The 26,969-nt window shown below is 37.7% G+C and overlaps 2 protein-coding genes across 3 annotated transcripts; one reads left to right on the forward strand and one right to left on the reverse strand.

The window, feature by feature from the left end:
• Positions 1–1,588: 1,588 nt before the first annotated feature.
• Positions 1,589–11,285, forward strand: fybb (FYN binding protein b). Of its 2 annotated transcripts, XM_058616609.1 has the most exons (19): positions 1,589–1,759; positions 3,570–4,536; positions 5,843–5,987; positions 6,108–6,184; positions 6,835–6,857; positions 7,275–7,303; positions 7,413–7,509; positions 7,998–8,157; positions 8,364–8,484; positions 8,879–8,898; positions 9,021–9,093; positions 9,239–9,325; positions 9,693–9,733; positions 9,912–9,978; positions 10,108–10,207; positions 10,408–10,570; positions 10,686–10,719; positions 10,806–10,837; positions 10,934–11,285. In XM_058616609.1, the coding sequence occupies exons 1-19, from the start codon at positions 1,757–1,759 to the stop codon at positions 10,954–10,956; spliced, it is 2,262 nt and encodes a 753-aa protein (XP_058472592.1). In that variant the 5' UTR covers positions 1,589–1,756; the 3' UTR covers positions 10,957–11,285. The 2 variants fall into 2 exon arrangements, with proteins under 2 accessions (XP_058472592.1, XP_058472591.1); XM_058616608.1 differs by lacking the exon at positions 9,239–9,325 and having other exon boundaries at positions 1,591–1,759.
• A 3,505-nt stretch (positions 11,286–14,790) lies between these two features.
• Positions 14,791–23,223, reverse strand: pde6b (phosphodiesterase 6B, cGMP-specific, rod, beta). The gene is made up of 23 exons (XM_058617346.1): positions 22,771–23,223; positions 22,352–22,663; positions 21,112–21,264; positions 20,161–20,250; positions 19,929–20,069; positions 19,765–19,839; positions 19,611–19,675; positions 19,422–19,488; positions 19,289–19,336; positions 19,052–19,201; positions 18,835–18,978; positions 18,659–18,724; positions 18,379–18,528; positions 18,152–18,259; positions 17,928–18,037; positions 17,644–17,731; positions 17,450–17,550; positions 17,246–17,353; positions 16,991–17,054; positions 16,605–16,679; positions 16,171–16,254; positions 15,923–16,076; positions 14,791–15,703 (listed from the first exon to the last, which is right to left on the reverse strand). The coding sequence occupies exons 1-23, from the start codon at positions 22,927–22,929 to the stop codon at positions 15,651–15,653; spliced, it is 2,565 nt and encodes an 854-aa protein (XP_058473329.1). The 5' UTR covers positions 22,930–23,223; the 3' UTR covers positions 14,791–15,650.
• Between the last annotated feature and the right edge of the window lie 3,746 nt (positions 23,224–26,969).

Here is a 26,969-nt window from a genome sequence, read left to right on the forward strand (position 1 = left end):
TGACGTAATGTATATGAAGCATGGAACTTTTTTTTACATGACTGATAAATAATGACTGACAGAAAACTCGTCTTCAGGACTTACAAGATTCTATGTATTATATGTTTACAAGTAATAAATTAGCTAAATGGTTTAATTCAAGAAAGTCTTCAGCTGATATTTAGATCATTTTGTGTTGTGTTATATTGTTGATTAGATGAGGAAGAAATGGAATGTCCACACGTTCCTATGATTGTGCTTTTTAGCAATATGTAAGCTTTTCTAAACATATCCAGTAGTGTAAAGAAGAAAAGCAAAAATGGGAGGATTCTGTTCTACTATAATCAAAATTGTAAGTTAAACAAGTGTTTGTTTGCTTTTTGACTCTGAGCTAAACATCTGTTTTTAAAGAGCTGCTCTCCCAGGTCAGTAAAACAATGAGTTATTCATGCTGAAGTCTTTGAATGAATGTCCCAGAACATTCTTATATGACATTAGTTTGAACAGCATAATTTAACTTGATGCATTTTGAATGTAATAGTACCACAATGACCATGGCCATTTTAATCTTAAATCCTTGTCAATGCCATCCATATAGTTCTGTGGCCAGTTTAAGTTTGTTAAATACTCCTTACACGGCAACCCAATAAATAAATACCCTGCAGAAAAATGTATAACTGTATAGGAGAAATTTATCTGTATGAACATGAACAACAAACATCACATATACATGCATAAATCTGAATGTTCAGTGGTATCTTATAGTAGGGCTGTGCATGTGTGTTACACGTGTGTAGTGTGTGTGATAAGGATCAGCTGGCATTGTACCATACTAGCAGTAATGCTGTTGTGTGGCATGTGAAGAAAAGGGAACTACTGTGAAATAGGCTCTGTAGGTAGAAATAAAGATTAAGTAAATATTGTTTACACTTGCTTCCCTATTGAATTTAACATCTAAAGATATACTGTGGCACCCATGACAGCCACCAGGGGGACTCTGAGGCACAAAAAGTTCCTATCATGCTGATCAACTAGGGCATGGGTCTACTGTGACCACATTACACTCACCAATGTGACAGCTGTGAAAAATAGTGTGCATACACACAAAAGTTCTCACCGTGAAGCCCTGGCTTATGGAGGTGACTGTGTCAACCACAATCATAAATATCATATCAGTCAGCTAACTCCTGCACCTGGACCTGTCCAACTGACTGAAATATCTCAATGTCTGGTTGATGGGTAGATTTGGAATTTTCTAGAGAATTTCATTGTAAAATAAAAAAAACAAAAAACATTTCAATAAATAATTTCACATAAAAAGTTTTAACATTACCAATGATATAATATGTCAAACTAAGAAACAATGCACAAACACGTGACCATGAAAGTCTTTTCTCATTTTTTGTTGACCTGCCAGTGACTGAGAGATTAATATTTTTTAGGCACAGATGGAAAGTACAAAGATTTTTGCCAGTGATAGGCAAATGCATGAGATGAAAACACACTGATAATAACAGGCGCAAAGAGGCCGACACTCACATTACACCTATTAGTGGGAGAGGAAGTAGCCAGTTGCAGACAGATGCTTATGTTGCCTACAGAGCGGTAGAATAGCGTACATTCAAACACAGGCTCACTCATTCACTGTCTCTCTGTGTTGCCCTTTCTCTCTCGCTCTCTGTTCAACAGAAACTCACACAGAGGCACTGAACAAACACCACTTCCTCCTCCAACCATAAAGGACATAGCAGAGTCTTCTGGGACTGTTGTCCACAATATGGTGAGTATGACTTAATAATTAACTAAACATATTTAAAATGATCACTATCTGGATGTTTGGTTATCTCTGGTATGGCCAGGTAGGATCGAAATGTTTGTGTCTGACATTTTTAAAGACTCATGGCATCTCATGAATGGACGTGTCTTTGTAAGAACACCTTAAATCATACTTGTGCTTCAGGGTTTCAAAACATTAAGATTAGGGCTTAGGTCTTATTTTTTAACTTAGCAATTTGACTGAAAGTCACTCAAGTGATGTGTGTGCTTTTAGATTTGTGGGCTTTCTCTATATTAATTTTCTATATGCAATTAAGTTAACGGTTTTGCACTCATATCCAAGACATTTCTTCACACATGTTGCGTAAACAACGGAGAATTTAGGGTTGGGTGGGTTTTTTTGTTGGGTTTGTGTCAACAACTTTCGCCCACATTTAACATCAGAGTGACAAGAGAAACTGTTGTTCCTCTTTGCTTTGAGCAGAAGAGCCACATCTTTCCTCTCGTCTTGATCAAATGTACACAGATGGCTGTATTGTTTTAATGTATGCATGCTGTCTGTGTCCAACAATGTTGTGGCTGTAATTTCTTGCTAGGAATTCCCTCATGCTGTTTATGCATATTACAATGACTCCGCCTTAACTGTATGTTGTACACCCATCTACTGTATATTCACTCAGTAGTTTCTTGATATGCATGCAAGTGTTGATTTAAAGATAGTTTTAGAGACTGGTGCCGCTGAACTGTGTCGTGCGACACTAAGAGGCACTTTCAGTATTGCTGTAATTTATCGGATTTTACACAGTTGCAACTGTTTGGAGAAGCAGTAACTGCAATTCTAGTACAGAACATATTGGGTAATTTTTTAGTTTACCGCAGCTGAAAAACAGAAGCACAAAGAGGAAATTTTCTTTTGCTTCTCTGCCTCTGATTTTATATTAGGACTTATGCATAGTGTAAGCACACTTCAGCAAGATGTAGACGGCCCACCGCAACCATTTGTAAACCAACATTTAACCAACGCTTCAATAATTTTCTTGCAAAAGCACCTTCTGGCAACTGCACGTCTTTCAAATTATTTAGTAGGATATAATCCTAAATTGTAAGTTTGATTTCCAATTTATTTGCTGTTGTACAGTATCTCCTTGCTTTTAAAGTTCTTGTGTAGGAGAAGCAGTGACTGTGTGTCATTGTCCTCTTATCTCCACTTCCCGGTACGGTATCAAACTAGCCTCATTAAAATAGGTGTGGCTGCTACATGGTCACTCCATTGTGCTGTTCTGTGACACGGCTAGAGGGCTAATAATGAACACCCTACCTACATTTTTGGGGGTCATATTTAGGATGCAACTGATGACTTGAAATGTTGTTGTCATAAATATTCAAACTATAATAAACTGTACCCCAATTTCCTTCAAAAACAACCATACAACATTAATACTTTGTGGGTAATTTGGTATAAACAAAAACACAAGGAAAACAAACAGATTAGTGATAGAAGTAACTAAAGCAGAAGCAGGAATTTATCTGATTGGATACAACATTCAGAAATAGAAGAAGGAAATGCCTTGACAGGAAATAAGGTATTTTAAGTTTTGCAACTCTGTGTAAATCTTTCTGTGTAAATCATAGTTCAGTAGGATTTGTATTTTTCTTTTATTCCTCTTCATCCTGCAATCCTAATTAAGTGTTTATCAAAATTCTTGTTGATACTGAGTCACTTTGTTTGAGGTCCTGCTGAAAGTTTTGTATTGTTACACACATGCTAAATATGATCATTAACTCTACTTTTGATCCTCTTCCATTCATTCCAGGATAAGAAGACTGATGTAAAGGCCATGATGGCCCGTTTCCAAGCGGCAAATACTGATGAGACTTCCTCTTCTACACCGGCTGGACGAACTAAACAACCCCTACAGCCCACCCTCTCATCTGGCATGACTATACAGACCAAGAAACCTGTTCTGGAGAGCCTCTCGGGCAGTGCAATAAATCATCCTCCAAAGCCATCTTTTCTGAAAAATACAGTAGCCACAAAAAGCACAACTGCAGTACATGAGCCAAACAAAACTATGGCCCTAGCTGGCAGGTTTGCCAACATACAGGATGAAAACAACACCAACAGCAAACCTTTAATGGGTAATAAACAGCATATACCCATGAAGCCACCTCCTTTGCAACCTCCTGAAGATAAAGACCAAGTAGAGAAGCCTCCTCTCATCAAACCCTCCATAAGCTCAACCCTGTCCAACACCAAACCTGCCTTTCCCAAACCATCTCCCACAGCCAAGCCCAGCTGGATAAAAGAAGACAGTGGTGGGGGTGTGCCATCTACTACCAGCTTCCCACCAAAAATACCCCCATCACAACAAAAACCAAGCAGCAGCTTGATAAAATTATGGCAGCAAAATGAAGAACAGACAGGCACTACCACGGACGCCGCGAATAAACCTTCACCTCCAACATTTAAAGTGCCAGGCAATTTCAAGACTCCTCAGGATATATTAAACAAGGAGGACAAGAATGACCAGCCAGATAGTGATGGAGTCAAAAACACATCCTCAAAACCTCCTCCCAAACCTCCAGCCAGTAAAAAACCAAGCATGAAAAGGCCATCAAGGGAGTCTCAGCCCAACAGCTCTAACAGTGAATTCACATTAGGACCCAAGCGGAATCCCTTACCTAACAGTTTAGCTCTGGGTACTGCCCCTGCTAAACCTAACCGCCCACCCAGAGTCAACCTGGAAAACTTTAAAAAAGGTGCTGAGGCATCTGACAACGGTAAGTGAGACTTAGAATTAAAGCTGTGGCGCATTACTTTTGAATATAAACACATTTAAGCTACATTCAAGTCCACACAATGCTGGTTATGCCCATCAGCTCCACATGACTGTGTTTTCAGTACAGTGCTGTTGAGATCTGATGTCGCCTATTGACATTACCACACTGCACACACAGATTGACAGATTTTACATCAGTTACAGTTACATCAGGCGAGAACGCGGTGAACTGTTTGCAGGTCCCATGACAAACAGAAAAAAGAAAAAAAAGAAACAGAAGAGGGGTTTCTCTTGTTTTGATGTCTCATGTGCATTTCCTCTCTACCAGTGGAGAGTGCAAGGGTTGCTTTCAACCCTGTTTGGTTTCATTGACATTTATAATGTATAGTTATGAGTTTACTTCTGGTTGTGTCAAAATGTCTTCCTCTGTGCCTGAAGTTCTTAACTCGAGTTACAAAGACGTGTCAAGATAAAGAGCAAAAGATAGCAGGCAAAAGTCAGAGAAACACTCATGGGTCTTTTACTTCCCCCATCTACTTCCCTGTCCAGTTTCTCCTTTCTCCACCCCTTCACTCTATGCTCCAACAGCTGAGCTTGTTTCACCACATGGGGAAGTAAGTTCCAGCAAACAGGGATCGTTTTGAGGGAGAGGCTGTGTTTAGATACACATGTAATCATTATTCATTTATATAAAAAAAGACTCAAGTGACAAATCCAGTTTAAAGGGTTGATTTAGTGTATATTTTTTAGTTTTTGTCTCTTTTGGAGAAATATTATTGCCTTTCAATCATGAGTAACAACACTGACTTGTTTTTTCTTCTAACTTGGTTGTGCTCCTGACCAGTTGTAATGTATGTGCCTAAATAGGCGTATTTTTACTTAGTCAATATGAGCCAAATCTGTTTGAGTAGTTTTTGCAAGTGATCTCAGGATTACTATTTGCTTTATCGGCCAAAGCCTTTGTTAACTGGACCCCGAAACCCACAAATAATAATAATTTCAAAAGCAGCTAATAATCAACATTGTTCCCTGAGACAATAGCATTCTGTGGCCACAGAAGGGCAGTATATTACAGAACATCTGATAATATATTGAACAGAATTCTGTTCTGAGATGTAAAGAGAGATACTGTATCGCTTCCACTTTGGTATCCTTCTACTCGAAGTCTACTTTAAACCCTAACTGGTCAAACACCGCTTACTTTGATTATCCTGATGACACAGTACTGATATTAATGCCTGTATTCAGTACACATGTGAGACAAGGCCGTGGAAAGCCTTATTCTGTGTTTTCTGCTTTTGTTACAGGTCCTGGCACCTTTAAGAATACCATCATTCCAACTCTCCCACACTCCTCTCATCCCAGTAACCATAACAACTATGTGACTCCTCCTCCACCTCCACCTCCACAGGCTGCCCTCCCCAGTCTTCCCCCACGACATCCTGGCTCAATGTAAGTCCTATCACCACACACTCTAATGCTCCTGAAAACATTTATATATATTGTTTCTTAATTGTTTTTGTTCCAGTTACTCAATTTAACAAAAGGGTAAACCCTGACTGTGCTTCACAGGATCCAACAAGAAGATTTCTATGACGATCTTGATGAGCTGAACAGCTCCGCTCCTCCACCTCTACCACCACCCACAGGTACAGTAAATGTCAGATATACTGTATTGCAAAAAAATGGTTATAGGAGACAGATTGTGTCTGTGTACTGTTAAAAAGACATACATTGAGAAAGTGTTTTGGAAATGATATCCTACAAGTCTGTTTTTCTTCTTACTTTCCTATTTCAGTGTATCTTCTCTGGGTTGTTGATTTTGATTATTTATAAATGGTGCTTGGCATATTTGTCTGGGCGGCTCGGATTTACTGCATCAAAATAGAAGAAAAATAGGCCTGTGTATTGCTAGAATTGTGCACAATGTGTCTTTCCTCTTAGTTTATCTAATTTCCATACTTTGGGTTGGCTATCTTTCTGGGTAATATGGCCAAAAACGTAATCATGATAAACTTTTGAAATCTCTCAGTATCAATAATTACTGTAGTACATGTCAAATAACTTGACTGAGTTCTGTCTTAAAATGCTGTTTGCGCAGCACATAAATATTACATTCATATGCATAGAACCTTTTATATATCAGAAATATATATTAAATTACTGCCCAGCCAAATTAGGTTTTTTTGGCAAATGATGCTTGGTCTTGTTCTCTTTGTATAGTAATATTTAACACAGAAAGGTTGTGTTGTGTAATGCTATTACAAAAACTAATGATACATTTTTTTTCCTTTTGCAGGTCACCCGAGTCAGAGGGCAAAGGTGAGACACGCTGCATTAAACTGATTTGAGTAAACATAGATTTGGATATTTATGACTAATACAGTCGCTCGAATATGGAGTGTCCCACAACATGAGGTGAAAACGGACAGCAGTGTAATGAGAAACACAGTGTTTTTGCACTCAGTAATGCAGGCAGAAATTAAGCATAATGGGAAAGGGATATGTTATAAAAGAAAGAAAGAAATGAAATTATTATTTTGAACATGAGAATCACAGATAAAGCATTTTTCACATGAAATTGCTCATAGAAAATAAATGAATTAGATAAATGAATATGAAATGATATGTTATATGTTTTATTATAGAGGTGTGTAGCACAGTATGTACAAAAGTTATTTTAAAAGCACATTTTTCAGGTTTTAATCACTGTTTTTCATATCTGTCCCCTTTGTCTAGGAGGACAATTCGGATGACGATGGAGAAATGTATGAGGATCTTGATGATGAGAGATTGTTTATCCATGTCTCTCTCACACACACACACACACACACACACAAAGAAATAGGTCTATATGAAATGTATTTTCTTCAAAAGGGAAGAGAAGAAGAAGGCAAAGAAAAGACTGGAGGCTGAGAAGAAGGAGCAGAAGGAACGTGAGAAGAAGGAACAGGAAATCAGGAAGAAATTTAAAGTGAGTGGGAAAAGACTCATTCACCTAAAACTGCTGTTAGACGGTTAAAGGGGTTAAGTATCTTCATTTGTTTAATCAGTATGACAGCTCTCATGTCTATGTTAAATATAGAGCTAGAGCAAGGGGATGTTCATTTAGATAAGCATAATGGCTATAAACAGCATCTCCTGTGTGTTGTATGGTTCATTGACTGGGCCATTTATTGGCCAATCATTCAAACAAAAAAAAAATAACCTTTGAACCACAAACATTAGTTTTACACTGACGTGTTTTAGATTATAAAATTGCATATATGTTCTTTCCTGAGCTTGAGGCACTAATATGCAGATTAAGTTGCCACTGGATAGCATCAAGTAATGCTGAGCTAAGTGAATATAACTGTCTCTTAGCTTCAGTTTCAAAGTTACAGAGCAGACATTAGGATGGCATAGATAAAGGTAATTAATCAACACTTGTCCTTTGTGTGTACCCGTGGCTGTGTGTGTTAGTTGGTTGGCCCCATAGAAGTCATCCATCAGGGGACAGCTTATGAGGACTGCAAAGGGAGCAAAACTGACCTTGGTCTGAAGCAGGGAGACTCCCTGGACATCATCCGCGTACAAGGCAACCCAGAGGGAAAATGGTTGGGACGGATGCAGGATGGATCCAGTATGTCATACATAATTATTCCCTCATTTTCTTCCAGTGTGTTTCCCAGTCTCACCTGGAAAACAGCAAAATACATGTAAAAATACTGAAAATGTCCATTTATTACTCCACCTACTCTCTTTATTAGTTGAACCCTGTTCAATAGTTTAAAGAAACTATGCCATGAAACCTTAGTTAAATCGGTATTCCATTTTGCTTTCCAACAGTTGGTTATGTGAAAACCACTTCAGTGAAAATCGATTTTAATTCCCTGAAGAACCATCAAGCTCAGCAAGAGTATGACCCTGAGGTCTACGATGACATCGAAACCGTCTCTTCTGAAAACAGGTATCAGGAAGATGAAATTATATATTTTTCCTTCTGGTTCGAATAGGGAGAAAATATATGCAAAATACTGTATAGTTTTTCACTGAAATCTGTCAGGAGAATAATTGTTTTGTTTGTTTTTGTCAGTTGGGCAATTTGAATGGCTCTAATTATTTAAACACCCATGAGCCTAATGAATTCTATAATAACACTGTCAGGGAAGCAAAAACTACTAAACACATTAAGAAAGCTTTATTATTCCAGAAATCCTCAACCTAAATCCTAAATGTTTGTCCATTCAGTGTGGAATTAGATAGCTGGTTTTCTCTATCACTTCTCAAACTGGGTAAAAATACATTTCACCACAGTAGCCAGACGTGAATGTTTATATCACCTATTTTCCCTCTCTCTACAGTGGCACTAAAGGACCAGGAGGTATGATTATAATCTCACAATAGTACTGTTTGTCTCTTAATTATTGGTTTCCAGAATTGCATTAAATTACATTGTCATTTAACTAAGAAAAACAACTTTTTTTTCTTGCGTGTGTGTTGTAGTTGTTCTGCCCCCTCTACCAGGAGATGGAGAAGAAATATATGATGATGTTGTTAATCCAAACCTGGACGTCAGGTGGGAAATTGGTAGAATAAATGCAGAATATTCTTAAATATATAGACATCAAATGCTAAATGAAAAGGGATACAAAAACGATAAGGAGAGAAAATGACACAGAGAAAGAAATGCAGATTATTTTCATCCCTGATCGATTTTCTAGTCCCCTGGACAACAGGTTTTCTTCCACGAAGACCCGCAGCTTCCTGCGGATGTTTGAGAGGAGCAATCGTCCTGTCACCACTAAAGAGTAAAATACACTTAGTAGTAAGACTGACCGTAGATCTACTGGCCACCTCTAGCTGAATAACATGCATGAAAAGCCTGGAAGTCTCAAATCCAGCCGTGCTGCCTCTGTGGTTACGATCAGTTCAGCTGATTATCTGTGATTTTACTAATACATTTTTTGTTGTGCGTGTGTTGACATAATAAGAAAATCAAGGCATTATCTGCTAACACCACAAATGTAACAAATATACTAATTAAATGTTGTATTTTAATTCATTAATATTTCTAATTTCGGTTGCTTTTAATATTATTAATCAACTTTCTAAAAGTATAATATTAGAATGATGTAAATTATCTAACATTGTGATATTTTTCTTGTATTGTGCCAGTGTGCCTCCACCCAGCCAGTTTACCGCACAGGGAAATTCAGGTATCTCTCACTCTGATAATATTCCATGCTGTTAAAAAAACTAATTTCTGTTGAGAAGTTGCCATTTACTTTTCTAAAAACTGTCTATTTTCAATTACATCCTTTACTGTTGACAATCCATTCTTGTTGTAGTGTAATGAAAACGTGTTCCCACTCATTTGTGTCCATATAACCACAGATCAGGCAGGAGGTGAGGAGATATACGATGATGTTGATTCACCGAATATGCCTCCACCTTTGCCCAGGTACAACATCAATCATTCAAACAGCATATGTTCCTTTAAATTCATATTTTAAAACCACTAATACAGTATATTTCACTAAATGTTTAACTGTTTTTATTTTGTCCTGTCACTTGTTATGTTTCTCCACAGCTTTCCAATCTTAAAAGGCAAAAGCAAGATTGAAGAGGTGGACCAGAAGAAGCAGAAAAAGTTGGAGAAAGAGGAGAAAGACTTCAGGAAGAAATTTAAAGTCTGTCCCTCTGTTTTATGCAAACTTTTCAGTCCAGTCCAATATTTATTTAATTGGAATACTAAGTATCATACAAAATAAAGAAGATAACATTGACTTTTGTTTTCCACAGAATTAGATCCAATGTGCTACTAAGAAAATAAAATGTAAAATCACAGTCAAAAACTGAAAAATTGAGAATATTGTGTAATCTTTTTCAGTATGATGGTGAGATACAGGTGTTGCATCAGGTGACCATCGTCCACTCACTTACAAATAAGAAGTGGAGTGGGAAAGAGCTGCCACTCAAAGCGGGGGAGACACTGGATGTCATTGTCAAAGCTGTAGACAACAAATTGGTCTGTCGCAATGAGGAGGGCAAGTGTGAGTATTTGTGTTTGTTTATTCCACGTACATACAATCAGTCTGTTTATCAGTGTTATTTTTTCCTTAACACTTTACAATCCATGTCCCAAAATATTTTGTCTGTCTGTAACAGTTGGTTATGTTTCCACCTGCTACATTGTTTCGGAGTAAGTAAAACAAACACTCACACAATCATATCATACACAGACTACAAAAAGGGACACAGTGATGATGTTTTGTTTTTTGTTTACAGTGACGGTGATATCTATGATGACATCGGAGATGGTAAGTTTAACTTCACTTTTATTATTTCATGCATTCATAGATCTCAGTGCAAGTGTAAAATTGTGTTCTAATCCATATCATTATCTCTTTTTTTAGATTGCATCTATGACAACGACTGAGAAACACCCTCTACTGGTTTCCCTGTGTCATACTGATATTGCTGATGTTATTTATTATGTTTATTGATTATACGGTATACACTAGTATTTGCAATTCAGAGATCTTGAAACACAATGGCTTTAAAATCTTTAAAAATGTGATCCTTATTAAAAGAAAAACAAAAGGCTTAATGCTGTTATGTTACTTGCATGTTACCTTTTAAGTTACTTAGTTTTTTCCCTCTTGCTCTATGGTACTGCATTTTAGTAAAAGAATCGCAGCATTTCTAAAGGACAGTTGTAAACATTAAATATAACGGAATTAAAGTTTTGTATTGTCCATGAAATTATACTGACCATAACTCTGATTTTATACACAAAGATATGACCCACATGCACTTTGTCTCTATAAATCGTATTTGTCCCCTGTGCTACAAAAAGCCAAATTGATTTACTTAGTCTCTCGCCAATAAACACATTGTGGTAGGTTGCCTTTGATATAGATTATGTGCATGTGTAACTGTGAATAAGAACCTTTTACAAGATCTACTTGCACATTTATTGCAGGTTTTGTGCAATAGGGTAACAGTGACATCTAGTGGCAATGTTTAAATGCACTTATTGTAAGTCGCTTTGGATAAAAGCGTCTGCTAAATGACATGTAATGTAATGTAATGTAATCATTGTAACTACGATAAACGCCAAGCACAAAGCACACGAAAATGTGAGTTTCACGTAGTAGTTTTAGGCGCTTGACACACTATTAACAAAACAAGGCAAAAAGCTTTAATACTTACTTGTGTCCACCAGAGGTGTGGTCCCAGGTGCGATAGGAGTCACATCATGTCATATCTCCTAAACTAACAGCAATAAAATACGTTATGCATCGCATGATTTAAATTAGACATTAGACAACATTTAACATGACTATATAAGTGCACTTGACACAATCTGATGCATTCTACTGCAAACTATAAATAGGCCCTTTTGTATAAAGTTGTATACAAATAATGTAATCAAATAGTTTGCAATGGATCAGGTTTTATGAATAATATAATCTTAATTGTGATATATGATGAATGTACAGAATGACAAGTGGCAAAAATAAATACATCTGAGCTAATATGAGCTAATTTAAAGTAACCTACCTAATTATTCATTTTGATAATGTTATGTTTATTTACCGGGTGAGTACATGCGTCAATACCTTTTGGTGTTCATTAATCCACTCTGAGAATATTCTTTGTTTGAACTGAAGGAAAGAAAAACGACAAATGTTGAAAAGTCAACGTTTTGGGAAAACAAAATGAGCTAAATAGTACAACTTGTGCCCCACTGGTTGGAATAAAAACGTACTTCCGCCCTTCACCGGAAGTCTCTTCTCGTTTCACCATGGTTCCTCCTGTCGCTGTGTCGCCGCTCATTAAGGTAATAACATGCATCATTACTCGACCCGAAATGTTTTAGAAATATGTTTTTCATATATAGGAGAAATGTGTGAATTTAAGAATCATAATATCCCATTGTCATCAGCTACCCGCTAAATAATCGCCACTGTACGCTGTTAAGTTAGCATGCTATTCAGTGATTGCTAGCAGTGACATTGACAGGGTTATACAGGTGAACCACAGTCTGCAGGAAAACCTGGAACCTTTCACAGCAGACTGATGTGAGCTTCACGATTACAGTTATGAGGTATAGTTCTAAAATAAGCCAAGTGTGCAATTTCAGTCAGAACACAGTTAACCGGCTTTATAAATCACAAGCAAAGAAAAGCAGGTGAACTTCGCCCTCGTCTCTACTCAGCGTGGTGTGTGTACAGTGATAGGTGTTTGGTTTGTTAAAAGGTGCTCAATGTCACTTAATGTGTTAATGTAAAATACTAATGCAGCCCTTATGGTCTAACTGGTTAGCCTTTAATTGTGTCCGTAGGTAACTCGTATTATCTCTGTAATTTCAGACTGCCAGGTGGTCTGCTCTGCTACTTGGCGTCTTCTATGGAAAACAGAGGTTTGGTAAGTTGTGTTACAGGTGGCTTATTAAAGGTGCAATCCTTACCAGGAAATGACTGATAAATAGATGTTGATCCCTGAACACATGTGGAGACCATCATCAGTAACATTAGAGCAGTGGACAGGGTTTTTGATGAGATGTCATATGTTTAATTTGTGTGTATTAACAACAGACATGTGTTCTAATTTTAGAATACCTGAAGCCCATTGGTGAGGAGGAGAGGAGGATTGAGGAGGCAGAGAAGAAGACCAGAGAAGAGCAGGAGCGCATCGAGAAACAACTGGCTGAAGGTAATATATACAGATTCATGGTCATGTAGCACAAAATCAGCCCTAATTGTTGGTATGGTTCATCATTAGACACCCATACTAAAATGCATTCATCAACAATATTTTATTTACACCCCCCCCCCTTCTTTTCTCTGCAGCAAATTCCGACACTATCCTCAAATGAACCATCCCTGGACCAGTCTTGTTGTGTTTTCAACTCAATAAAAACAGAACTTATTTTTCATGTAATAATCAGTGTTCTTGTGTTATTTATTTTTTAAATGATATCAAGTAAAAACTAAATATCCAACCAAGTTTTTATTATTGTTACAGACTATAGGTTTCCTCCAGAGCAGGTGTGCGTGTCTTTGTATTTGTTACCCCTTTAGGACCTTTCCTGGCATAAACACATGACATTATCAAGACCAGTAGTCCTCATAAGGACCAAAAGATAGTCCTAATGAGGCAGAACGTAATTTCTGAGGAACTGATTAAGTTTAGAGCGAAGATTTGAGTTGTGGTTAGGTAAGGTTGGGATTAGACCTTAACTGATTGTGATTCAGGGGGAGGTGTATTGCTTTGTTTAGGCTGTCCAAATGAGTGGATGTCAGTGCAGTGTCCTAAGGATAGCGTTGCAAACCTGTGCGCGTGTGCATGCTTCAGGTGTGTATATACCTGTCCTTCAGTATAGGATGCGAGCCTGGGGCTACAGCATGCTTGTAATCCCAGCCTACTTTAGCAACAATCCCAGGATTAGGGTCAGGGACCAGCAGTAGAAAGTGCAGTGCAGACAGAAAGTGTTCCCCTAATATGCTTCCGTGTTGTATAATATTGTAACCTTCAGTGTGAGCTCTGCATTGCATTATAGCATTAGATAGTTCATAATACTAGTGCTGCCAGACTGCCAATATGAGTTTACTTCATTTCATGTTGCTACACTTAAAGTAAAAATGTTTTAGAGCAGCTGGTCAACTACAAGTATCCATATTCAGTCATTATTATGTCTTTTCTAAGCTATTTCCAGTTACTATCACAGATAATTAATCCACAGATACCTGAAAATAAAAAGTTGCTTTATTTCGGTTGTCATTGTACACATGGTTCACATGAAGAGGCAGGCTTCAAAATACTGACCATAATGTAAGTAGTCTATTAAAAAAAAATGTATATCTGCATATATTAAGGTACCGCCTGTATAGTCTAGTACAACTTGGTCATCTCTGATAAACCTGTGCTTTTTTTTTCTTCCATTCTTCAGATACCTGTACATCAGTATGAGGCAAGCATGATAAAACCATTATTTGATAAATAACAGAAATAAACTAATAACTCATTCTCCAGTGCCTGCAAACATGGCTAACCCCAAAAAAGAAAAGCATCTACTATGTTTAAACTAGAAAAATAATAATATATAGTATATATATTTACAAAAGGAGGGGAAAGTATATACACTTCTGGTTCCTGGTCTTTTATTTCACTTTCTTTTTGTTTTTTGCTTTTGACTTGTGTTTCATTCCCCTTCACATGAAAATGCATCAGTTTGTATTTTAAAGACCATGGCCTCGTAACTCGAGTTAGTTCTCAGGAGGAGAGCACTATGTTTGACCCCTGCTCCTAATTAAGACATTTCTATAAGGGGTTAATAACTATTTTTTTTTTGTTTTTTTTAATTAATGAAGAACAACAACTTAGATACTGGTTTATGCTTATCAACTTAACGACTTATTCATACTTAATTTTCCTCAACATTATCAGCTACTCTGTCAGATGTATGTACAGTAAGAAGGCATCATGAGTAAGCAACTACAGGCCTGATTACACACGTTAAAGGTACATTTCTTTAACGGCATCTCATTGTCCCTACACATTTTTAAGAAATTTGAAGCAAAAAAAAAAAGAAGAAGGAATTATAAACAGCCCTGAGCTTGTCGTCATCTACTTTTGGCTCTCTGCTATCGAGGTAAACAAACTCTCATGTGTAAATGTGGAGTGACTGGAAGTAGTAACATGACTTTATCACTTTTGGAGAACATGTACAGTGGTTCAGTAACAGTCCTATCTACTTACTGTCTGAATTCACATCCAGAAACACTAAATTGAATATGACATTAATGTACAATTTACATAATATTTCAAACGAATATGACATCAGCCTAGAATGATGACTTTGCCTTAAAAGAACGTCGCAGCACACTTGTTTAGAACGTTCACCTTCACAGGATTCATAGTGAATCCTCAAACATCAGGAAACTGATGCAAATCAAAATCCACCGTGTTATTCCCTGATGTATTTATTTATTCATGGCTCACCTGCTTATTGTCCTTTTAAAATATAACAATTATCTCCTTGGTGATGATAATCTCCTCACTGGCTGCAATTCTGAGGTCAGTCCGTGCTCACTCCAACGTGGACACAGCTTTTTTTCTCACATTCTAGCACACTGAGCAGGTTTTGGAGCCTCCACCACCAGGGTTGTTTGCAGCAGCTGGTGGACAAAGAAAACATAACAACAGATGAAAGAAAATCAAGTTATCATTAAAATGTAATATTAAATGTGAAAGAGACTGAAAAATAGCACAATTTCAGATTTCTTATGTAAGAAATGTTGGCACTGGCTTCACCAGATGAATTAGCAGTAATTTAAAGTAAACAACTATCCAGTAATCCCTCACTGCTGTGTGACTGTTTCAGAGAATCACTGCACCTTTACTTGCAGCAGTTGTGTCTTTAGCAGCCGTCTGTTCCTCTATAGCTTTGAGTTTAGCTTCATACTCTTCTTTCTTGGCATTCCACTCCTTCCTGTTATTGAGGATGCCATCCAGCATGGGCTGGATTTGTGGATGGAAGCGGGAGAACTCCTGAACAGAAAAGTGAGAGAGACCAATAATGTACTTTTAAAAGAAAAGGTTACCAAAGATAACACAGTTTAGTTTAATCAGGGTGAAATATCACCTTATAGACGAAGGTGCAGACAAAGTCAATGAAACCACATTGTAGCTTTGGAAGGTCATCTGCTTTGTTCCTGTCCATCATGGGCTGGTGGGAGGGACAAAAACATATGCAGTAGTCAAAAACAATATATTCAGTATATTCATGTATATTTTTAAGAAGTGTCTATTATCTGGTTTTATCTTCTCTGATGTGAAGATCTGCTAAACTAAATCTGTTAAACATCATTCTGAGTGTAAGGTTTTTAAATGGTGGTTGGATAAAACAGCACATATGATGATGTTACTAAGTAATATGAGAAATATTGGTGTGTATTTAATTCTATTTTATGGTTTTATTGTTGCAGACTACACCACAGAAAGCCCTCCTTTCCCCCTGGTGACAATGTGTCCTCATTTTAACACACATTCACACATTATTATAATTTGTAAACTCACAATAGGCTGCTGTTCCAGCACTGTCCTCTCCAAGTCACCCTGCTCCCAAAACTCTGCCGCTACAGACAAGGCAACCTAGACACAAGGAAAGAGAGTCTCCTTTATGAAATCATATCAGGTTTATTCACTGCAGAGAAAGAAACATTTGGAATCCATAACCGACAAATATTAAAACACCCCAATCAATGACAAATTAAAAGCACAAACCCTCAGACTTCCTTAACAACAGCAACACTCATCCTTGAGGTGTGTTTAAAGTTGCAGTTGCATGTCAAAAATGCATAATATGGTCTAGTTAAAGAGCATACAGTATGTTGTATTTGAATTTGAAAATGTAGTAGTTCAAGTTCTGGCTCAGAATGTACTAAACTGTTGTGTGTTCTCACCTTGCTCTGCACCTCCCAAGGCTTTGTGATAGCAGACAAGTCACATGCGGTCATCATCATAGCCCTGGAATAATAAAGATTTTTTTATATCAGAGTAAATTTCAGGGAATTAAAACTGTGTTTGGCAGAAGCTCATTTCTGACTAGTTAAATTTAGGTTTATGTCTGGTTGTGGTTAATGTTGGGATAATGAATGGGAACTCCTTAAAATGACAGCTGCACTAATCTGTGTATGTGTGTGTTTTATTCAACTCACATGACGATCTCTTTCCTGGTTGTTTCTAGAGACATGAAGTCAACCCACTTCTTCTCTTCCTCATATGTTTTTGAAAGGTCCACAATCTTCTGGAACATGGTTCTTTTCCTGGTTTAAGTACACAGAGAGGAACTTTGACATTAATATATGTTGAACTGTATCAACACAAAGGCAACATATGGAGCTAATGAGAGAACGACAGACTTGAAATAAAGAGCCAGGTCAGTGGCGATGATGGCAATGTCCGTGAGATGAATGACGTGTTCCACCTGTCGCCTGTTCAGGTTCTGGTAGATATTCAGTGTCTGCAGGTTGAGAAGGAAGGAAGGAAGGAGATAAGTAATGAGGAGGAGGTTTAGGTAACATATGTGTTCTCTAGTTCACCTCCTCTTTCTCACCTCATCAGCCAAGAGAAACTTTCCAAACTCTAGATGGTGTCGTTCCATGATGGAGGAGCCATGTAGTTTAGCCAGAGGGTTTCCAGATCTGTTGGTTTCGAGAAATCGATGGGATTATGTGATCATATACATATGCAAATTTACATATTTACTTATTTTGCATCGTTTCATAGTGAGACACATAAGTAGAGTGATGGTTGTAGCCTACATGAAGACTGATTTGTTGGCCGCAAACAGTTTAATTTGACATCAAATAGATGACAACAGTTCCCAACAGCACTCACTTGACTTGGTACAAGTTGTTTGTCCCTCTGTGATCAATATCGTGCAAGAAGCCTGCGGTTATCATGGCCATTACCTCCAGGTCAGTGTAGTATCTCTTCAGCACTCCCGTCTGAGCACACAGAAAAACATTCCCGGTAGTAAAAGTATGATATTATAGGTGAATTAGTAGACATTTTAATATTTTCTGTTGCAAAAAGAGGTAAAATGATGCACACACTAATACCGTTAATAATGTAAACATAGTCTGTCCCACGTTGAAGCCATGGCGCCAGTTGTGGTAGGTGATTCGTCTGTAGCCTTTACTGACTGAGTACATGAACCGAACCAGCACCTGAAAAACAATGAGAAAGAAAAATAACTCTGTCAGTTTGTAAAAATAAAAAGACAGAAACTTACACATAATTTGGACATAAAAAAAAGTGTGTGCGTTTTCTCATGTGTCTAGATCACCTCTTGAGGGATCTGGAACTTCTTGACCACCCCAACCTCATAGTACATCTGGATCCCGCACTTCACCAGATCCATTTCTGTGCATTTGAAATCCGAAAAGTGGAACTGGTAGATCTCATACTTGTTGATCAGTGGAGGTAGGTCTTTTTTCTTGGTAAGGAAATGATCAGAAAGCAGCGTTAGAATAAATGGATGCCACCTTCATGGCATGTTCTTCAAGAGAAGTGTGTCACACAAACACACAAACGTATAGAAGATAACAATCAAGGGTTGGTACTACCAGGATGCTGAGGAGCTCGTCCTCTTCACAGTCTTTGGGTTCACGGTCGTAGACCTCTCTGGTGTTCTGTGTTGAGACACAGAGGACAACAATTCAGTCAAAAACACCCCACAAAAGAGGGTATTATGTTCTGACACGATTGGCCTTTTGATGAAGATAAAATTCAAAGCACTGACCAGGATGTTCTGTATCTCATCATCCCGACATCTGACATGGTACAGCACCATATCCTGAGCGATGTCTTTCCGATTCTCAAGTCTGTTCATTTTGTCGTAAGTGTCGGTGTTCAGAGCCGACCAGCCCAAGAACTGGGTCAGAGCCTGATAAATCAACAGCACGAAATCAGTATCAGGGGGACAGAATTTAAAAATGTATAGGAGTGATGAATGTTACCTCCATGAGCTGCTCATCCTGATCGTCGAAAGGCTTTCCGTCCTTTCTGTTGTAAAAGGTGGCCACACCCACTATCTCTTCTTTTTTGTTGACAATTGGCAGCGAGAGAACATTCTTTATGGTCCACCCGCTGCTGTCAAGTGGCTCAGTCTGCAACATCGAGCAAGAACATGAGCAAGAACAAGATACAGCACTTTTTTGTCCCCCTTTACTGCTTTTTGTCCTTTAGTCTCTCACCTGAAAACTGAACGTCTCGTCAGAAGCTGCATTCATGATGTTACAAATCTAAGCAGGGAACGGGAAAAACAGTCTCAGTGAAGTGCGCAAGTGCTCTAACTTGGTCTTAAATGGTTGAGACATAACAACTTACAAAACCAGTCTCTGCAACGTAAGTTGGTAGGCCACTGCTCAAGGCCCAGTGATCTGCTGCTGGATTTCTGTGTGACAGACAGATTATTCCTTGTTTTTCATCTTTTATTTTTACAATACAGGCTTGAGAGTTGTTGGTGCTACATTTCCACCCTGAAGCAAATCTGAAAGTAACTACACATTAACTTACGGTATTACTTTGATGTCTTCTTTTCCATGTAATATATAATCAATTACTTTGTAGAAAATGACCTCCTAGAGTAGACAAAAAAAAGGAACATGAAGTACATAAATGTCTTCAAGCAAAAGAGTGCTGATAAACAGTGATAGATTCATGAAAGTACCCGTCCGTCTGGAGTTACAGGGCCAGCATAAGGTGGCTGTTCTCCCATCAACACTGGCCAGATGTCAAAAAACTCCTGAATAAGAAAAGAACCGTCACACATTGTTATAAATGCATGAATACAAAATTCAATGCAAGAAAAAGTCACTCATACGGGACGAGTACCTTTTCCTTCGTCATGTCCAGTAAGCCGACGGAGTAGCGGTCACAGTTGAGGTAGGCTCGGACTGTGTACAAGGCTTTGTGAAACTGTCGCTCAATGTCTGTCAGCTCTTCAAACACCTTGTTGGCCGACCACAGCAGCAGCTGGGAGACATCAACACGGTCAGTCAGTTCACAAAGCTTTATGCATGTGTCTGCATTTGAGTTGAATGAGTAATAGCGTCCTGTCCTTTACCATTCCTTTACGTGTCTCACAGCTGTGGAGGTAACTCAGATGGTAGATCTTCAAGTTCAATGTGGCGATTTTCAGATACTTTAAAAAAAGCTGAATGGACACAGAAAGAAGTAATATAGAGTTATATGACACAGCCAGGCTGACTTGAAAGTCCAGTGTGTAAAAACTTAAGTTATATTATTTCCATTTGGCATAAATCGTTTTTAATGACCCAAGAATGAGCCATGTTTTTACAACATAGGTTCTTCAACACACTTCAACAAATGTTCAACATACAATAAATGTCCCATTATGAGGCTGTGATGAATTTGATGTGATACCACACCATAATCTTTCTTTGGAAAGTCTTACTCCCCACAAACCATAGCCTCCTCATTTTTGATTCGGCCATTTGTAATTTCTCCATCTGTAAACCACTTTTCTTTATTTTGTATTCTTTTGATTTCATTATCTGTTCATATAAGACATATTTCATGGCTAAGCATCTAGAAAAGATACGGCTAAATCCTCAGTAGTGATTTGCTTAAATAAGCTTGTTTTTTGGACATTATTGTCATTATGCTATTAACCTGCTCTTCACATACATAACTGACCTGTCTTCACCTCAGGCTTATCCCTACTTTCAACAATATTCCTCTTTTGGATCACAACATGTGATGGATTAATGACCTGATATAATAAATGGAACACACTCTTAAACACCTTAATAATCCACCAGGCGCCTCAAAGGGAATTCCCTTCCAACTGTAGTGACATACTTTTCTGAGCCCTCATTCAAATTAGAATTTTCATCAATACCCAAAAATCCCAGTCTACCTGTCTTCTGGTTCATGGTTATAGAAACTATGATTTTTTACTTGAGTCATTTTGGCTGGTCTTAGGTGTAAGATAGGTTTAAAGTTTGGTTTACGGCAAGGCTAAGAATGCTCAGTGTGTGTTGTTTATACTCACATCTTCATCCTCAGCAGTGAAATGTGGCCCTGTTCTTTTATTTAGAGCCATGATCACTGCCACCAGGTCTTTGCCGTTGAGGATGGGCGCAGCCAGAACATTCTTGGTCTCATATTCTGTGAGTTCATCCACAAATGAGCTGAAATACTGGTCCTAAAAGAGAGAGCAAGTCAAGTTTGTAGGTCATATGGAGAAGCTTGACATAATGTTTCATTGGGAATGCTTTAGGCACTGTATACATAAAATCTTCTAAAGTATTTAAAATTGAATTGTTGTAGGATACTCTAGATATACTTTTTTTTTAATTATGTGTAATAATAGAATTCCCCATTCTGGGCAAATGTGAAATTCAGCAGTGAAACTCCTACAGTGTTAAAGGGGGCAGTATAAACGAGTGAACTCTTTCTGATCGGTTTCAGATTCCTGCTGACTAAATGCCAGGGGCGTCTAATCCTCAGCTCGACCAGAGGCTGATGGGATCTGGAAATAAATGGATTATGTGTGAAAGGGGATTTAGGCCCACACTTGGTCAAGTATAGCTTCGTAGTACTAATGCTTCTTTCACTTGTCTGCAACCAACAGGAACTACGTGACACTTCCTGCAAACAATTAGATAGATCGTTCAGTTTTCTTTAATAATCCATGTAAATATGACTACACGCTTCAGATGCAGAGACTGTTTTCGACTCTGTAAATCACAGTTCAGCCACATCTCCTATCACAAATAACAATCTCAATCTGATTAAACCTGCACTAGAAGAAATCATACTGATGGTTGAACTGTTAGCTATTAGGTTATTGTCTATTAAAGAGTTTACATAATACATAAATAATAATGTAAGGCTTGTCATTGAAAGCTTTGATTTAAAAGTCATACAGTCCCACTTTTTTCTGACCTTTTTACACTTTCCATGTTCTTCAAGACACAGTTAAGATTAGTTTTGATCCCTTTTGTCACTTAAACGTCATCCAGTTGAAATAAAAATTGTAGATTTATTTCACAAAGCAGAATGTTATCCTTTTTATCTGCTCTGTGCTGTGGTTTGTGTTGTGCTACAAAGGGTAGATTGACTGAGTTCCATGTGACTACATTAAATGACATGAAGTATTTCTTAAAGCTACTATGTGTACTATGTGAGGGCAGCTGCAGTACCTGGTGGTTGTATCATGAATTACACTGTGACAGTAGATTATTCTGCAGCTTAGGTTTAAAGGTAATTGGTGCATTTTTTTCTTTTACCTCTTTTACATCCTTCACATTCACATTCTTCTTGGTCAGGGCCACATGGCCGACTATTCCCAAGTCCAGGGGATAGACGATCTCAGAGTCCGGCGGCACCACGCAGTCGTCCAGCTCTGCCTCCGCGTTGATGTTGAAAAGCCTGGTTGCGAGCTCTCCGATGCCGTTCCGCTGCCTGTAAATGAACAGGCTGCAGCGGTCGGCGTGGATGAGAGCACTGATCCTTTTCAGGATCTTGAAGACCACCTTTTCCACGTTGATGTTCTCCTGCATGTCTTTGATCAACTCATACATGATTTGGCTTTCCTCAACCTTAAAAAAGAAGATTAAAAGAAACAGATTGTAGCTCTTGACCACTACAGTTAAAATGTCCTGGTTAAGCTTCTGCAGAAATCTAGTAAATAAAGTGTTTAATTTACCTGACTGAGCTCCTGGAACTGACTGAAATCAATCTGCTTCTCAGAGAGTCCTGATACCTTCGCTATAGAGGCAGAGCTCATCGTCTTGGCAAAGTACTGTTTAGCAAATGCAGGATTCCCATTGAGGAACTTCTCCACGTCTTCCTTTTTCACACTCATGGCTCCTTCCTCCTTTTCCCCCCAAATACCCCCGTCTTATCCTTATTCAGCTCAGTGCCGGAGGTCCCGCTCTAGTCCAAAGTTGCTCTAAAGGAGCTGCATCCAACTGCTCTTTGTAGAGGTAAATGGAAAAAAGTGAGCAAAAAAGGTTTGTGCAGCTTATCCTCTAAAGAGAAGAAAAATGGATCTTACCCATGGAAACCAAGAAAGGGGTGATAAAAAAGAGGAGGGCACATTCAAATGCAGGTATGAGTGTGCTGAGCGTGAGGGAAAGCCCCGAGGCAGAGGGCTGAATCTGAACAATCCTTGTGTCATCAGCAGATAGTGCTGAAGGTTAGCAGGGATCTGCCTCTGCTAAACTTGTCAGCTGATCATCTGGTATCAGATATGTGGCCGCTCAGAATCGGCGTTCACTGAAACGTTGTTGGGTCTGAAAGTTAAATCTGTGCTGAAACGAAGTGTAATGAAAGCACAACATGATTTAATGTGAGTTTTTCCACTTTCACTCTTTTTTTTGCAGTCAGATCAGATGTAGAATAAACTTTCTTACATTGTAGGTGTCACAAAACAAAGATTGAATTCTGTTTTTCCTGCTGGATTTGTCTGTTTTTCATTGTTTATACAGTATATCATTCACAGTATTTATTCTCTCTCACAGATCTCGGCTTACAAGCTCTTTAAGTCCTTATCAAACAGCGTCTCTTCTGGCATAAACCTTGTTTATCTTGCCACTGAAACACTGCCACTGTATACATGCACTGGCTGTCTGAGTTTCCATGGCAACAACAGTAGGAAGTTGAGACCAACCCTCCCTAAAAATATAGACAGACAAACAGATGGTAGAAAAGTGATGAAGCAGCTAGTTAGTTGTCACACATGGTGGAAAATAGAAAGATTGTCTGCATTTTTAAAGGTAAATGAATCGTTTCATCGAGAACAGGGAGGTGTGTCTATATTAAGGTTGCATAAACACCTTAAACAAAAGGTCAAATAGATAATCTGCTTCCACTATAATAGATTATGGCAGGTCCTGTGTGTGAGTGTGTGTGTTCTTGTTCTTGTGTGTATTTTTGTGAGGACATTTTGGGAAAGTAAGGATCTTTTGTCTGGTCCTCACTTTAAAGGTTTTTTTGAAGGGGTTTTATGGCCTGGTTTTGGGTTAGAATGATACACATTATGGCTCAAAACCATCATTGAAAGTCTTCACAGAAACTTTGATTATATCAAGATTTCTGCTCCACCTACACAATCAATAGTTGGATAAAATTGTTCTGCAATCATTCAGGCAACACTACAATGTTATACATTTATACATGTTTTTTCCCCTTTACTTTAACAGTCAAATAAACTGTGATGAATAAATGAATTATGTTTTATTTGTGTATAAAATGTGAGTCTTACATTTCTTATAAAAGAAAAACAAATGCAACAAAGAAACCCAGGACAAAATTACTGAAAAGTTAAGGAGTAAAGGCTGAAGCAGAGCTTATAACACCTCCCCTTATTACAATCATCGCTCTAACTCCTCATTAATGACATTAATGCCACAATTAACAATTACAAATCACCACGTTTTACTCTTCTTACAATCTCCACCCTCCACTTTCAGCACATATGAAACCTCAACGAACTTATATTTATCAATAACTCTAATTTTGATCCATCTTTTGAACCTGTAAGTGTTGTTACATATTGTGCTCTAGATTACAGCTTGACTCGCTCACAGTGAGGCTCACAGTGCTCATGTGTGAGCAAAGCTTCTCCTATAAATTGCAGTGCTGACAGTCACCAGAGGGTGGCAGCAGTCTCCTATGTTACACGTGCATTTACAGTAACATTGTTGCACGCATGCCCAGAACAACAGTGATGACGACTGAACCCAACACACACTCGGAATAATGGAGCTCATGTTTGTGCTTTTACACTCTGGGCCAGCAGGGTGCGCCAAAGAAGCAAGAATAGTGTGTGACGGAAGGTCGTGGACACACGTGTAGGGATGAATACGTTGTAATTCCTCAGAACTAGAGGTGAAAAAAAACAAAAAAAACAACAACTTTTATGAAACTATTCATTTTCCATGTGCAGAACAAACACAAATGCCAGGAAACAAATGTGTGAAAACAAAATGGGCTTCTTTTTTATAATATCTGCTCCTGTCAGATGTTTATTTATTTATTTTTATATTAATTTGCCCAAAGTCTGAAGCACATTGTGTACCATATTCTTATTTATTTATGTATTTATGCACCTCATTTCTTCTAATTGGTTTCATTTAATTCTTCTTATTATTGTTATTTAATGCTTATTTTTCTTTCACATTTTGTGTTGTAAAGCACCTAGAGCTCAATGTTATGTTTGAAACTTGGTGAAGCTGATAAAATATGATGATTGATATGATTTATTTGACTGTTGTGTTTATTTTCAAATCAAACTTGCTTGAAATCTATAAATAAAAGTATTATTATCATTATTATAAGTAGTAGTATTATTGTTATTTATTATTATTAGCAAAGCTCAGTTGAACAAGTCATGTTTGGGCTCACAGGTTTGCTCAGCTCAAAGGTTGATACATAAATAGGATCAGTCATTTTTTGTGAAAAAAAAAGAGTTAATAAATGGGCTTGAATATTGATGTATGGGCAATAAGGACTTTCCTGTGTTGCAATATTTAAATAAAATCCTCATATGATTCCACTAATTCCTACATGTCATTATTGCCTTATAAAAAAGGATGAATAGTAAATCTCTTTCTGTCAACAAGCCATTTAAAGGTCAAAGGATTCTCAGGACTATAAAAAGATGCCAGGTGAAACTAATTCTGTCAACGAACCTTTTTAAGGCTGTGGGATTACAAGTCTCTGTCTCATGTGTGTGTTTGTCTGTCTGTGTCCACACTGAAGACACTTAACTGTGTAAGATTCACTCAAACATTTGATTTGATATGTATAAAAAGGAAAGATCTACATTAGTATTACAAAGCCAGTGTAAGATGACTTTAAATGTCAGTACATGGTTTGTCATACCCGCAGTAATCTCATGTGTCCACTGTAGTTAATCCAGAGAGTTCAATAGTTCAGTGTATTTGTGTGTGTGAAAGAGAGAATGTAGCCACAACTATGCATGAAAAGTACAGCAGTGTTTACTGGCTTTCCTTTTATTGTTATTAAGCATTTAATGGTTTTAACATGTAATCCCTCAAATTTTCAGGCAGCGGCATTTTAATTATCCCCAAAATCACAATAAAACCCTACAGTGAAGCCTCCTTTCACTGTTTCAGCTTCTCTATACGAGATTGTATCAAAGGGCAGCAGACAATATCAATATTTTTTAAAAGCAAACTTTTAACTGAGCTTTGTTTATCTCACTTCAGCAATTTTATACCATTTTATCCTCCACGTGAGGCTCTCCAGGGCAACTGCAGTACACTGTTTCATTCTTTGTCTATTTATGTGAACTTTTGACCTCATTTTGTGATTTGAAACATTTTATTTCTTCCACTTTTCATTCTGCTTACGATTGACGTTGATTCTACATAACAGCATTTCGTATTATTTTATCCACTGTCATGTTTTAGTTTTTGCTTGAACTTCCTTACACTTAATAAAACTCTTATTTTCTTAATTTATCTATAATTTGACCTCATCACTTTCCCCCTTTGATTACCTTTATTAGATAAACATCTTTTACTATATTACTCTTAGTTATGATATAGTTATTTATTTTTCATTTACAAATTATTTTGTAATTCATTAAATTGATGTTTATTTGGATGGGGCAATGCATATTAATGAACATACAATAAATGGCAGTAAATATGTTGGATTTAGCACAATGCTAATTGTTCATTCTAATTTATTCCCACTGTTTTGGTCATTGTTTAGAATTTTTGTCTCCAGTTTTTACTGAAATCAGGGGTGTGGGGTCTTTGTTTGCACTTCACTTTGAGTTGCATTTCTTTGTATGAAAGGTTCTACATTAATAAAGTCTGACTGATTCATTTATTGAGTGACTGATTACATTTATGAGTGGCTGCCAGTGAG

This window comes from Solea solea, chromosome 19 (genome assembly GCF_958295425.1).
Source record: "Solea solea chromosome 19, fSolSol10.1, whole genome shotgun sequence".
Classification (NCBI taxonomy): domain Eukaryota; kingdom Metazoa; phylum Chordata; class Actinopteri; order Pleuronectiformes; family Soleidae; genus Solea; species Solea solea.